The sequence below is a fragment of the Jaculus jaculus genome, chromosome 10 (genome assembly GCF_020740685.1).
Source record: "Jaculus jaculus isolate mJacJac1 chromosome 10, mJacJac1.mat.Y.cur, whole genome shotgun sequence".
Lineage (NCBI taxonomy): Eukaryota > Metazoa > Chordata > Mammalia > Rodentia > Dipodidae > Jaculus > Jaculus jaculus.
In genome coordinates, this window is record NC_059111.1 from 95440737 (window position 1) to 95453085 (window position 12349).

The 12349-nt window shown below is 41.7% G+C and overlaps 1 protein-coding gene across 1 annotated transcript in view; it reads left to right on the forward strand.

Annotated features, from left to right (window-relative positions):
* Positions 1–12349, forward strand: part of Lrguk (leucine rich repeats and guanylate kinase domain containing) — a 145635-nt gene that overhangs the window by 11605 nt on the left and 121681 nt on the right. The window contains exons 4-5 of the mRNA XM_045160075.1: positions 3840–3940; positions 6508–6589. Of these exons, the coding sequence (XP_045016010.1) occupies positions 3840–3940; positions 6508–6589 (183 nt within the window). The remainder of the gene's footprint in view (positions 1–3839; positions 3941–6507; positions 6590–12349) is intronic.

Below are 12349 nucleotides of genomic sequence, written 5' to 3' on the forward strand. Positions count from 1 at the left end.
GCCCACAGGCCCCACACCTCCAATGCTGATTTACTTTCAGATAAGCAGGGGAGACACAGTGGGAGGCTTAGGCCATGCTTGGTGCCAGCAGCAAGGAAAGAGACTTAGCTTCACATCTTGTCACTTGAGAGGTTTCTCTCTCTGCTCAGATCACTCTTCATTAGCCCTGTGACCACTTACTAATTCCTCAAGAATTTGAAAGTCTGCTGTTAGGAGGGTGGTGGGTTCTTTTTGGAACGACAGCTTTACCGATGTCCTGATGTAGTCCAAATTTGAATTTGTACCAGAATCACCTATGAGGGAGGGGATTTTATAAACACAGGTTACTGGACTCTTCCCCCTGAGTTCCTGATCCAGTAGATGTGGAGTGAGGCTGAGAATAATTCCCATTTAGATAAACGAAGGGCTGGTCCAGGACCACACTTCCTAGGGACACACCTGATGTAGACGCGAGGTGCTTCTGCCATCTGGTGGACAAAGAGGTTACTGCACCGACTAGGGACTTCATGGAAGTCCAGCAACTCCAACAGGGCCATTATTTCTGTCAAACGACTTTAAAACTGAGACTATCCGCTCATGTTCACTATCTCTTTGTATATGTCTCAATGCTATATGGATTTTTTTTTTAGTGTGTGTGGATGAGTGTCTGTGTGTGTGTGGTCATGTGTGTGCAGGTGAGCATGTGCGTGTGTTAATTTACATGTGGAGGCCAGAGGTTGAAGAGTGTCTTCCTCAATCATTGCCCACCTTATTTTCCAAGACAGGGTGTCCCACTGAGTTTGGATCTCACGACTTTGCAAGCCTTGGGGTGCCCTGTCTTTTCCTCCCCATCACTGGAATTATAGGCACACACCTCCATGCCTAGCTTCTACATGGGTTCTGGGGATTGCACTCAGGTCCTCAGGTTTGCCTAGCAAACATTTTACACGTTGAGCCATCTCCCTAGCTCCCCACTTTTACTTTGAAATACATGTCCACAGTACTAGCATTTACCTGCCCTGATGGGCTCTACTAGGTCTTCTGGGCCCAGTGAAGGTTAATCGACTTGGGACCACTCCTGAAAGACATGCAGTTGAGATCAGAAGGGGCAGGTTCAAATCATCAAACATTTAGTTTCTCCATAGCTTTCCTTTCCCAAGCAGCCTTCTTCAATTGGCTTAATAATTTCTACCAAAATATTAGCGTCCCAAAGTATTACCCTAGAGCCATGTACACTTAGGATACTGTTTAGTCAGAGGAAGGAAGTGGACAGTGGTGGGCATTTTCTGGCTTCAGTGACTTTTTCTTGGTTTTCTGAGGTAGGATCTCGCTCTAGCTCAAACTGATCTGGAATTCACTATGTAGTCTCAGGGAGGTTCAGTGACCTTTGAGAAGCAAAGATGCCAGAAGCCTTCTCGCCCCTCCTGCGCTACCCACTCAGGGACACAGCCAGTGTTGACCTCTTCCAGGTCTGCATGCACCTGTGCCACCTGGAGAAAGGTAGAGGTACTGTGTGTGGCTCCAGTGTGGAGTTGCCACCCTCCCACTTGCCCCATCCTCTGAGGGGTGTATTGGCTTCTTTTGTGATTCAGAATGAGAGAGAGAATGGGCTCATGTACACGTGCAATGTTGTGCGCTTGCATCACTGCATCTGGCTTACATGGGACCTGGAGATTTGAACATGTGTTCTTAGGCTTTGCAGGAAAGCACCTTAGCTGCTAAGCCATCCTTCTAGCCCATGCGAGTCTTCTTGACCTTTGCCATTCATTCTGGTACCCCAAGTGCATCTGCTTGAACATGACAGAGAAAGGCCAAGCATTGCTCACCACCTTAGACTTCTGTGAAATTCTGTTCAGAATATTTTAGTTAGCATCAAGCTTCAAGATGCTTGCTTGGGGTAAAATGCAGAACTCAGATGTAATTTTGAACCAATCCGGAGCCAAAGTACAATAATAGCAACGATCTAAATCACTTCAAATAATTAATGAGATTTAGGATTAAATCCAACTAAAACAAAATTGAATTTGTAACAAAGTGAGTTCCCTAATTGTGGCATTTCCAGTCTTCTGAAAAGGCCTAATTCAGTCATTTAGGGGCTAATTATCATGAGGATTATCTAAGGCTTTAGCTCCTCATCCTTTCCTGTAAGGCTGGCAATGTTTGCTGCCCTTGGGCACTAGCAGATGGTAGGCAAATGAGACCTCCCACCACTGGTTACTGGAAAAAAGGGAGATGGAAGAAGTAGGTGGGCCCTCGGGAGGAAAGTTAAGTTGTTGGCCCTTGCAGAGTTTTCCACACGTAAATATTTCACGCATTCCTGATTACATTAAAATTTTCTTGGGGGCTGGAGAGATGGCATAGCGGTTAAGGGCTTGCCTGTGAAGGCTAAGGACCCCGGTTCAAGGCTCGATTCCCCAGGACCCACATTAGCCAGATGCACAAGGGGGCATACACATCTGGAGTTCATTTATAGTGGCTGGAGGCCCTGGCGTGCCCATTCTCTCTCCCTCTCTCTCTGCCTCTTTCTCTCTGTCTGTTGCTCTCAAATAAATAAATAAAAATTTCTTATGTGTTTGCCTATGTGCGTGTGGGCACACATGGGCCATGGCAAGCATGTGTTGGTTAGAGGACAACTGTGGGTGTCAGTCTTTACCTTTCACCTCATTCAGCATTGTGTCATACTAGCTGGCCTGTGCCTCCCTTGGCATTGGAGGCATGCTGAGATTACAAACTCTAGACTGCATTGAGCTTATGTGGGCTCTGGGGATTCAAACTCGGGTCCTCACACTCCAGCAGTAAGCATTTTAGTCAGTGAACCATCTCCCTACCCTGATCCTGTTAATTTGATTCATCTGACATACTTAGGATGTGCTTACAACTGGTGTAATTAAACATTATTGCTGGGATGGAGAGATGGCTCTGTAGTTAAGGGTACTTGCTTACAAGTTTCTCAGGACCCACAAAACCCGATGTACACTAAGTGATACATGCTTTTGGAGTTCATCTGAAGCAGTAGGGGCCCTGTCATGTTCATTCTGTCCCTCTCTCTTTCTCCCTCTTTTTATTTTATTTATTTTTGGTTTTGCAAGGTAGGGTCTTGCTCTAGCCCAGGCTGACCTGGAATTTACTATGTAGTCTCAGGGTAGCCTCGAACTTATAACAATTCTCCTACCTCTGCCGCCCAAGTGCTGGGATTAAAGACATGCACCCCCAGGTCTGGCTCTCCTTCTTCTTAAGTAAATATCAAACCTGGCATATTCATTCTCCCTGTCTCTCTTCTCTCTCTTCTTTTAATTTTTTAAAATTTTTATTTATTTATTTCACAGTGACAGACAGAGAAAGAGGCAGATAGAGAGAAATAGAGAGAATGGGTGCGCCAGGGCCTCCAGCCACTGCAAACAAACTCCAGACGTGTGCGCCTCCTTGTGCATCTGGTTAACATGGGTCCTAGGGAAACAAGCCTCCAACCAGGGTTCTTAGGCTTCACAGGCAAGCACTTAACCACTAAGCCATCCCTCCAGTCTCCCCTCTTCTTTTTATTATTGTTATTTATTTATTAGAGACAGAGACAGGGAGAGAGAGAGAGACAGAATGGGCACACCAGGGCCTCTAGCCACTGCAAACAAATTCCAGACACATGAACCACCATGTGCATGTAGCTTATGTGGGACTTGGAGAATCAAACCTGGGTCCTTAGGCTTCTCAGGCAAACGCCTTAACTGCTAAGCCATCTCTCTAGCCCTCCCCTTCTTAAATAAATATGAAAGAGTTATTGTGATGTAACATATGCTGTTTTAATGACTTTTTCCAGTTTATTTGATTGATTAATCTATTCTGTATCTACTTCTGCTTTCTCCCAGATTTGTCTTGTGTGAGTTGCATGCCTTATCTTCTAGAACTTAATGCTTCTCAAAATAAACTGACTACATTCTTCAATTTCATGCCACCCAAAAATCTCAAGGTATACTTTTTTAACATACTGGTTACATATGTTAAGTGATTTCCCAAAAAAATATTCAATAATTAAGCAAGACAGAATAGAGAATTCACAGAGAATAAGTTGTGGATGTAAGTAGTATAAATATCTGAGTTGGAAAAAAAAAGGCCTTTGTGTATTGATTATGGAAAATGAAGATGATCTGTGACAAGCTTTAAGAAGCTTTGCTGAAACCCAGTGCTCAAAGAACTAGCTTCCTTTTGTTTTCTTGTGTTTGTTGACGTATACACTCTCTATGAAAAAAATAAAAATTTCAATTTATTTTTATTTCTCTGGCTTTTGGAGATAGGGTCTTGCCATGTAGCCCAGGCTGGGCTCAAACTCTTGATCCTCCTGCCTCAGCCACCTGAATGCTAGAGTTATAGGGATATGCTACCATATCCAGCTCTCCTTGCCTGTATTTATTCATTTGCAAGAAGAGAGAGAATGGAATCATCAGGGCCTCTAGCTGCTTCAAACCAACTCCAGACACATGTGCCACTTTGTGCATGTGGCTTTTCATGGGCACTAGGGAATAGAATTTGGGTCATTAGGCTTTGCAGACTAGCACCTTAACCACTGAGCCACCACCCCAGCTCAAATTTAAATAGTAGTGACTATTTTTGTTACAGTAGAGTAATTTTGTCTGGAAAAATGGTAAAAATCTCCTAGGAGCTCAACCTTTATTGTCTATTTTACTGAACTCTTACTCTTTTAGAAAATACTGTGTTTATTACTAATTAGCTGTCTGTGGTCTTTTTGCATTGCTCCATTGAAGTCATGGGCAAGCAAGGGGGAGCTCTTCAAGGGCTCATCTTTGTCAGTATTTGTATTTGTTGGCATTAGAAGATCGCAATCTGGGGCTGCAGGCAGGTGGGAACAGCAGTGAGTAGCGCCCTCTAGTGTTTCAGATTTCCCCCAGGCCTTTTCCTGGAGACCTTTCAGCCCTAGGAGTGTAAAGTTCGAGGACCTTTATCTCTACACGTGTTACTGCCCTTGTTTAGGCTAAGAAGTCAGGGTTCCTCAGACTTTGGTGGCAGCTGGCGTTGCAGCTTCCAGGCAGGGCTTAGGTTTGGGACTTCTCTCAGCCCTTGACAGTGAACAGCATTACAGCTCCAGGGCCTGGTGTCCCTGAGAATCTCAGTTCTAGAAGCCTGGCAACTGTCTGGAGTTCTTCCATGACCAGCTCTGACGTTTCTGCTCTCAGGCTTTTTAAAATAAGCCTCCTTCCTTTTTCCTCTCTACTTCTTCTGTTCCCCTTGTTCCTGCCCTGGCCACGCTCTCAAACAGTTCAGCTGTCAAGCAGCAGGTTGCCTTGCTGCTTCTTCAGCTTGGCCTGGCGACCACTCAGTTCCACCTCTTCTTCAGCTTGCCGTGCTGGGGAGTGCTGATTCTCCTGTTTACAGAGGCTCCCAGGTCACCCACCGTTCTTGGGAAGATGAGATTCTGACCTGACAGTTTAGAAGTCGGCCTTCCTGAGACTGCGACTTCTAAGCCAGCTAAATGATTTGGCTGGTAGTGCATGGGGGAATACTCTCCTAGACAGTTGCATTTGAGCAGGTGTATTAGTCACTTTCTTGTTGTTAATAGCCAAGTACCTGATCAGAAGCCACTTGAGGAAGGACACCATGGCAGGGAAGGCGTGATGACATGTGAACAGGTGGGATGCACATTACTGAGCAGCTCTACAGTCTTGCTCTTGCTGTTTGAGTGGTTTCCAAATTTTTTAGGATTTAGTATATGAAGTATGAGCTTAGTAGTTTTTTGTGAGATCAGCTGCTGCTTTAAAGGTCTCGAGATATGGATAGTGCTCATTGTGCAAATGCTTGATAGTTTTCTGGAACATGAGTGCACTGTGCTCAGTGAGTCTCCAATACAATGTTTCAAAAATATTGGGGTTTTCTTCCCCCCCCTTAAAAATTATTTTCGTTTTTCTTTTGTCAGTAGATGAATGAAGCAAAGTTATTTAATGTTGTTTATTTTAGTTTCCTATTCTTGACTAGAACAGATGTTGCAGAAAATGCCTGCCTAAAGGAGTTGACTTTTGAGAAAGGATATAAAGTTGAAAAGGTATGGCCTGAGGGATAAGTAAGAAAAATGGCTCTGGTGCTTAGGGAGTGACATTCGAGAATATTTTGAGATAGGAACGCAGGAGGGGAATAAAGCATGCATGTAAATGAAGTGCATATAGTTTGTTGAGGGTTAGAGAAAAAGAGAGACATGGTGATAAGAATGAAACTGAGGTAAATCATGAAAGAGGATGAGGAAGGTTTAAGATCACTCTTGAAAAGGAGAGAACAGCTACAGGAAACGAAAACATTGAGGTTACAGAACACTTCTTTGGGTGGGGAGGAAGAGCTCCTCCTTACTACTTCTCAACATGAAACCCTTGTTAGAAAATGATTAGAGATAAATGGGATATTTTAGCCCTAATGTAATGACTTTAAACTTTGTATCCAGAAATATCTTCTTTTTGTGCTATTAATTATCATGATGAATCTGAGTGAAAAACCATGTATAACATATTGTTTTCTTTTTTCTTTTTATCTCAGAGGGTGGATTTTTCCTCCAACAAAATTTCTGAAATGGGTGATCTGTCTGCATACCATGCTCTCACTCAGCTAATTTTGGACAGTATCCTTTGAATGAAGAAAAGGGAAATTGTGGCAAATGACCATCAAAGCGGATGTTACAACCACACAGAACAGTAATGGAAAACCAGTTTTCTAGAAATATGTGATTCAGTTTTATGGTAAAGATTGATAGCCATAAATGTTTACCAGAGCACAAAACTATAAGCTAGATCTTGCTAATGTCATCTGAACCCAGACAACTGAGTAAAATAGTATATGCAATATAAATTTATTTATTATTTTTTAAAATTTATGTATTTATTTATATGAGAGAGAGAGAGAGACTGGCCATGCCAGAGCCTCCAGCCACTACAAATGAACTCCAGATGCATGCACCATCTTGTGCATCTGGCTAACGTGGGTCCTGGGGAATCGAGCCTTGAACTGGGGTCCTTAGGCTTCATAGGCAAGCACTTAACCTCTAAGCCATCTCTCCAGCCTGTGAATTTATTTTTAATTCTAGAACCAGACGTTTGTGTAATATTACATTTTTTTTCAGATTTACTTTTAAACTTGTGCCCCATTAATAAAGTTCAGGAACTGGAAATTCAGATTTATCATGAGGAAAGTTAGTGATTATTTATTTTACAAAGGAATTAATACTGTTTTCTTTACATAAAACAGCCTTCTTAGTTTGTTCATATATTTATTTATTTGAGAGTGACAGAGAGGCGGGGGGGGGGGAGGCAGGCAGGCAGAGAGCAAGAGGGAGAATGGGCGTGCCAGGGCATCCAGCCACTGCAAAGGAACTCCAGACGTGTGTGCCCCCTTGTGCATCTGGCTTATCTGGGGAATCAAGCCTCGAACCAGGGTCCTTAGGCTTCACAGGCAAGCGCTTAACCACTAAGCCATCTCTCCAGCCCTTTATTTATTTTTTAAATTTATGGTGGAGATCAATCCTGGGGCTTCCTATATGCTAGGCAAGTGCTCTACTCCTGAGCTACACCTTCAGTTCCTGTAGTATACTTAAAATATTCTTTTACTAAAAGCAACAGGACCCCCACAACTTTGGATTTGTAACCACCTTCAGGATTATATATACTTCTTGCATGATATGCATGATTTGGGCTCCCATGTAGAGCCCCTCCTTTAAAGTCATTTTGTAGGGCTTGAGTGGTTAATTGAGGATCTGAGGGCTTAATGAGCTTAAGAATCTTCTTTACATGAGAGACTGATGCTCTCTGGGTAATAAGAGAGCAGTACTTTCTATTTCTAACTAAGTATCTTTCTACCCACCTAGAATTTGGGGGAGGGCAGAATGAAGCATACATTGATTGCCCCCAAGTGTTTCATTTCAGGGATGTGGTGGCAGCTTGCTGGTGGTAAGGCTGTGGTTACCTGTTCCTGGAGACATATTTTGTAGAACAATCCTTTATTCATCTATATAGCATACTAGAACATAGCACTTCTCCCTTTAGGACTTGGGAGTGAAAGTCAGCAATTAGTGAGATGTTGAAAGTTACTCTTGAAGGTAACCAACTCTTCTGCATGGAGTGCAGTAGAGAAATCGGAAAATGATCTAACTGAAATGTTTCCATCATGAGCTAGAGTACACACATTATCAGCATCTTTTTATAGAACCTTCACTTCATGTTTACCATCATGTGTATTGACTTTGCAGAGAGAGAGAGAGAAAACCTGACAGCTCAGAAACTACCTGGCTCAGAAATCTGCTCATCTAAGTATGTAGAAGATTGTTCTCCAAGGAGACCCATTATATTAGCATAGTGTAGCCTGGACTTCTTAGAAATACAGATTCTCTATCCCAGACTTAGGCCTTTGAACAAGGTATGCAGACAATTTGAATGCATAAGAAAGCCAAAGAAGCTCTGGCTTAGAAGTCAGCTGTCCAAGTTCCTGCTTGTCAAAAGGGACTCAGGATCCAGAGTTGATACCCAGGGTTAGCAGTGTGAGTTTGATACAGAGAAGTCTGGCCTTGGAAAATACACTCAATCTGCAGCCTGGAATTGCCAAAGAAAGCAACATTCTTGTATCTTGGATTCAAAAGTGGGGTTTACAGTTTGAAACATTTCTATCACAAGGACTATATTTCTCTATAATTTAACATTCTATGTCAAAAAACAAAATAGTGCAACTTTGCAAATGTCAAATATCATGAAAAAAGGAATTTGATGTTTTTATGTTGGCATTTAAATATAGCAGTTGAGACTTATCACCGAAGTATAAAGAGCTATAATTGTTACATCAGGACTACTTGAAATCTAGGGCATGTGCATATAATCAGAGAATAACATGATACCTTACTCACCATGTGTGGAAAATACAAAGACAGACAGCCAAAACAAGCCATGCTGCTTAGGCGATTCATAAAATAAACTTAGATATCACAATTTTGAAGAGATAGCAGGCTAGTTTCTATATAGCACCAAGTATGCCTTTTGTTTTGTCCAAGCACATCATATTCTGCAGACAGTGGAGTCTTCTAAGGTTTTCTAGACATCTGAAAGACAAAAAAAAAAAAGTATTTCCTATGTGTAAGGTTCATAAATGACCAAAGACTACGCAGGGAGCTGCAGTTGTCTCCTGGGGGAGAGATAGCAGCTGGCATGACTCTGGATGGTTTGGGTTTTCATAGCTTTTCCTTTTGGGAGAAGGATACAGAAAACAAAGGACTGGGAACTGCAGGGAACAGCAGAGACCAGGTGGAGAAGCTAGATATTCAGGGGGACAGAGATCAAAGGGGGGATGGGGTGGAGATGCCATCAGGAGACAGGAGAGGATCCAGGTTGTCTCTGAGATAAGATCAAAAACTATGGCCAAGGGCATTGTGAAGTCACCGGAGTAGGGGTTAGGCAATATAAACATCTCAAGTTCTATCAGCCAGGCTGCTCTGTTCTCTTCCTTCATTTTGACTCCATCTTAGGACTCTGGTCTTATCTAACACTATGATTACAAATTATTCACTTAGGAATAAACTAAATCATATTAATTTTGAAAAGACTATAATATTTAAAGATTTCTAAATCTTTAAATTTTTAAATATTTTATTTATGTATTTGAGAGACTGGCAGAGAGAGATAGAATATAGACATGCCAGGGCCTTCTGCCACTGCAATGTGCCACTTTGTGCATCTAGCTTTACATGCATTCTGCGGAATCAAACCTGGGTCATCAGGCTTTGCAAGCAAGTATCTTTAACTGCTGAGCCATTTCTGTAGCTCCTACAAGAGGGGTTTTGAACAAGTTTTATGCCAGTCTATCTGGAAACATACATAAAATGGACAAATTCCTAGAAAAACTATTACATACCAAAATAATGATTTGGAAACACTGAGTAGTCCTATAAAAGTAATTCAGTACAAATTAAAATTAACCAAACTAAAAATCTTTATACAAAAATCTTCCACCAGACCAAACCTTAAGAAAAAAATTTCCAGTAATGAAAAATTATTTCAAATATTGAAAATAGAAGGCATAATATTTACAATGCATTCCAAAGAGATGATGTTAATATCTAAACCAGATGAAGAGCTTCAGTAGAAAAGAAAAGGATTGGCTAAGTTCACTCATCATTAGATATAAAAACTCTAAGCAAAATAGTAGCAACTGAGTTTGACAATGTTTTCAAAAGTTGAGTACTATGAATAAGTTGGGTTTATCTCACAAATGTCAGCGTTATTTAATGCCATGAAATCTATAAGTGCAATTAACTACCTTAATAAATTCAGGAAAATAAACTAAGGAAAATTCAATGGCTCGATAAACTTTAATCAAATTCAGCACTCTCAAAATGAACTCTTAGTAGGTTACAAAAGTGTATTTTCTCTACTTGATAAAGACTATACATATATACATATATTTTTTAGAACTTTTTAAAAATATTTTTTAAATTAATTTATTTATTTGAGAGCGACAGACACAGAGAGAAAGACAGATAGAGGGAGAGAGAGAGAATGGGCGTGCTAGGGCTTACAGCCTCTGCAAACGAACTCCAGACGCTTGTGCCCCCCTGTGCATCTGGCTAACGTGGGACCTGGGGAACCGAGCCTCGAACCAGGGTCCTTAGGCTTCACAGGCAAGCGCTTAACTGCTAAGCCATCTCTCCAGCCCTATACATATATTTTTAAAAGTACCCTTGTTATGGACATATTGGAAGCACTCACCTTTAGAATCAAGGAGTAAGGCAGAGATAGCCACCACTAAGACTTTAATCCTTCATTGTTTTGGTGACCTAAGACAGCAACATAAATCAAGAGAAAGAAATTTGAGGTTTGAGACAGGTAAGTAAAAATACAAGTCATTCTTTGTAAATGACTTGGTTGGCAACAACCCACTAGAAATAACAGAGTTTTGAGAGTTCAACAAGGTAGCAGCTAGATCTGACGTCAACAAACAGAAAACAATTGTGCTTCTCTACATAAAAAACAAGCCATTTGAAAGCACACCTTGAAAAAGAGCCATCATTTACAAGGACAACAAACAGTGATTCCTGTTAAGTATGAACAGCACCTGTGGTGGGGCATATAATGAAACTTCATTAGAGGGCAGGGAAGACATCCTTGAAGAGAAGTACATCCCATGTCTCTGGATAAGAACTTTATGCCAAACAAGCCAGAAAAGGCTAATTAATGTATGAAGAGATGCCAGTCAGTGTCATTTACTTTCACAGACATTCAACCCAGGATGTCATGAGGCCCTGTATTATATCCAGTCCTTTGACAAAGTTTTAAGAAATCTAGGACTAAAGAGATGGCTCAGTGGCTAAGGCGCTTGCCTGCAAAACCTAATGACCCAGGTCCGATTCCCCAGTACCCATGTAGAGCCAGATGCACAAAGTGGCACATGCATCTGGAGTTCATCTGCAGCAGCTAGAGGCTGCAGTGTGCCCATATTCTCTCCCTGCCTCCATACCGCCCTTTCTCTCTCCTCTCTCCCTGCTTGCAAATAAATAAACATTTTAAAAAGTTTAAAGAAATCTAAAAATGCCCACTGTTGAAGACCATGTGGAGCTAGAGGATCTCTTTTGAACTTGTCTGTGGCTCTGATATCAGTTCAACCTCTTTGGATAAACAACTTTATATTATTTTGTAAAGTTGTACATCAGTATGGCTTGACACTTTCCTTCCTACTTAGGGATTATTTATCCTACATGTACCTGGAGGCTTGCATAAGAATGTGTATAGTGGTTTTGCTTGTAGTAGCAAAAATGGAAACACCTCAAATGCTCACTGATAAGAGAAAAGTATGAATAAATTATGCTGTTGTCAGAAAATGATATATCATGCATAGTGAAAGTAGAAGAGATAGCCCAATATGTAACAACAAAGATGGATGTCTTTTTAGAATTTTTTTTTGTTCATTTTTATTTAATTATTTGAGAGCAACAGAGAGAGAAAGAGGCAGAAGGGCGGGGGCGGGGGAGGGAGGGAGAAAGAAGGAGGGAGGGAGAGAGAGAGAATGGGCACACCAGGGCCTCCAGCCACTGCAAACGAACTCCAGATGTGTGTGCCCCCTTGTGCATCTGGCTAACATGGGTTCTGGGGAATCGAGCCTTGAACCAGGGTCCTTAGCCTTCACAGGCAAGCGTTTAACTTCTAAGCCATCTCTCCAGTCCCAAAGATGAATCTTAATAAACATAAGTATAATTTATAAGAGGAGTATAGAGGTAGATAAAGTTGTTGCCAGCGTTATATTTGTGCTCAAGTGAGAGAATAGTTTCAGTAAAATTACACACACGCATGCACGTGCATGTGTGTGTGTGCGCGTGCGTGCGCGCGTGCGCGCGCACACGCGCACACAC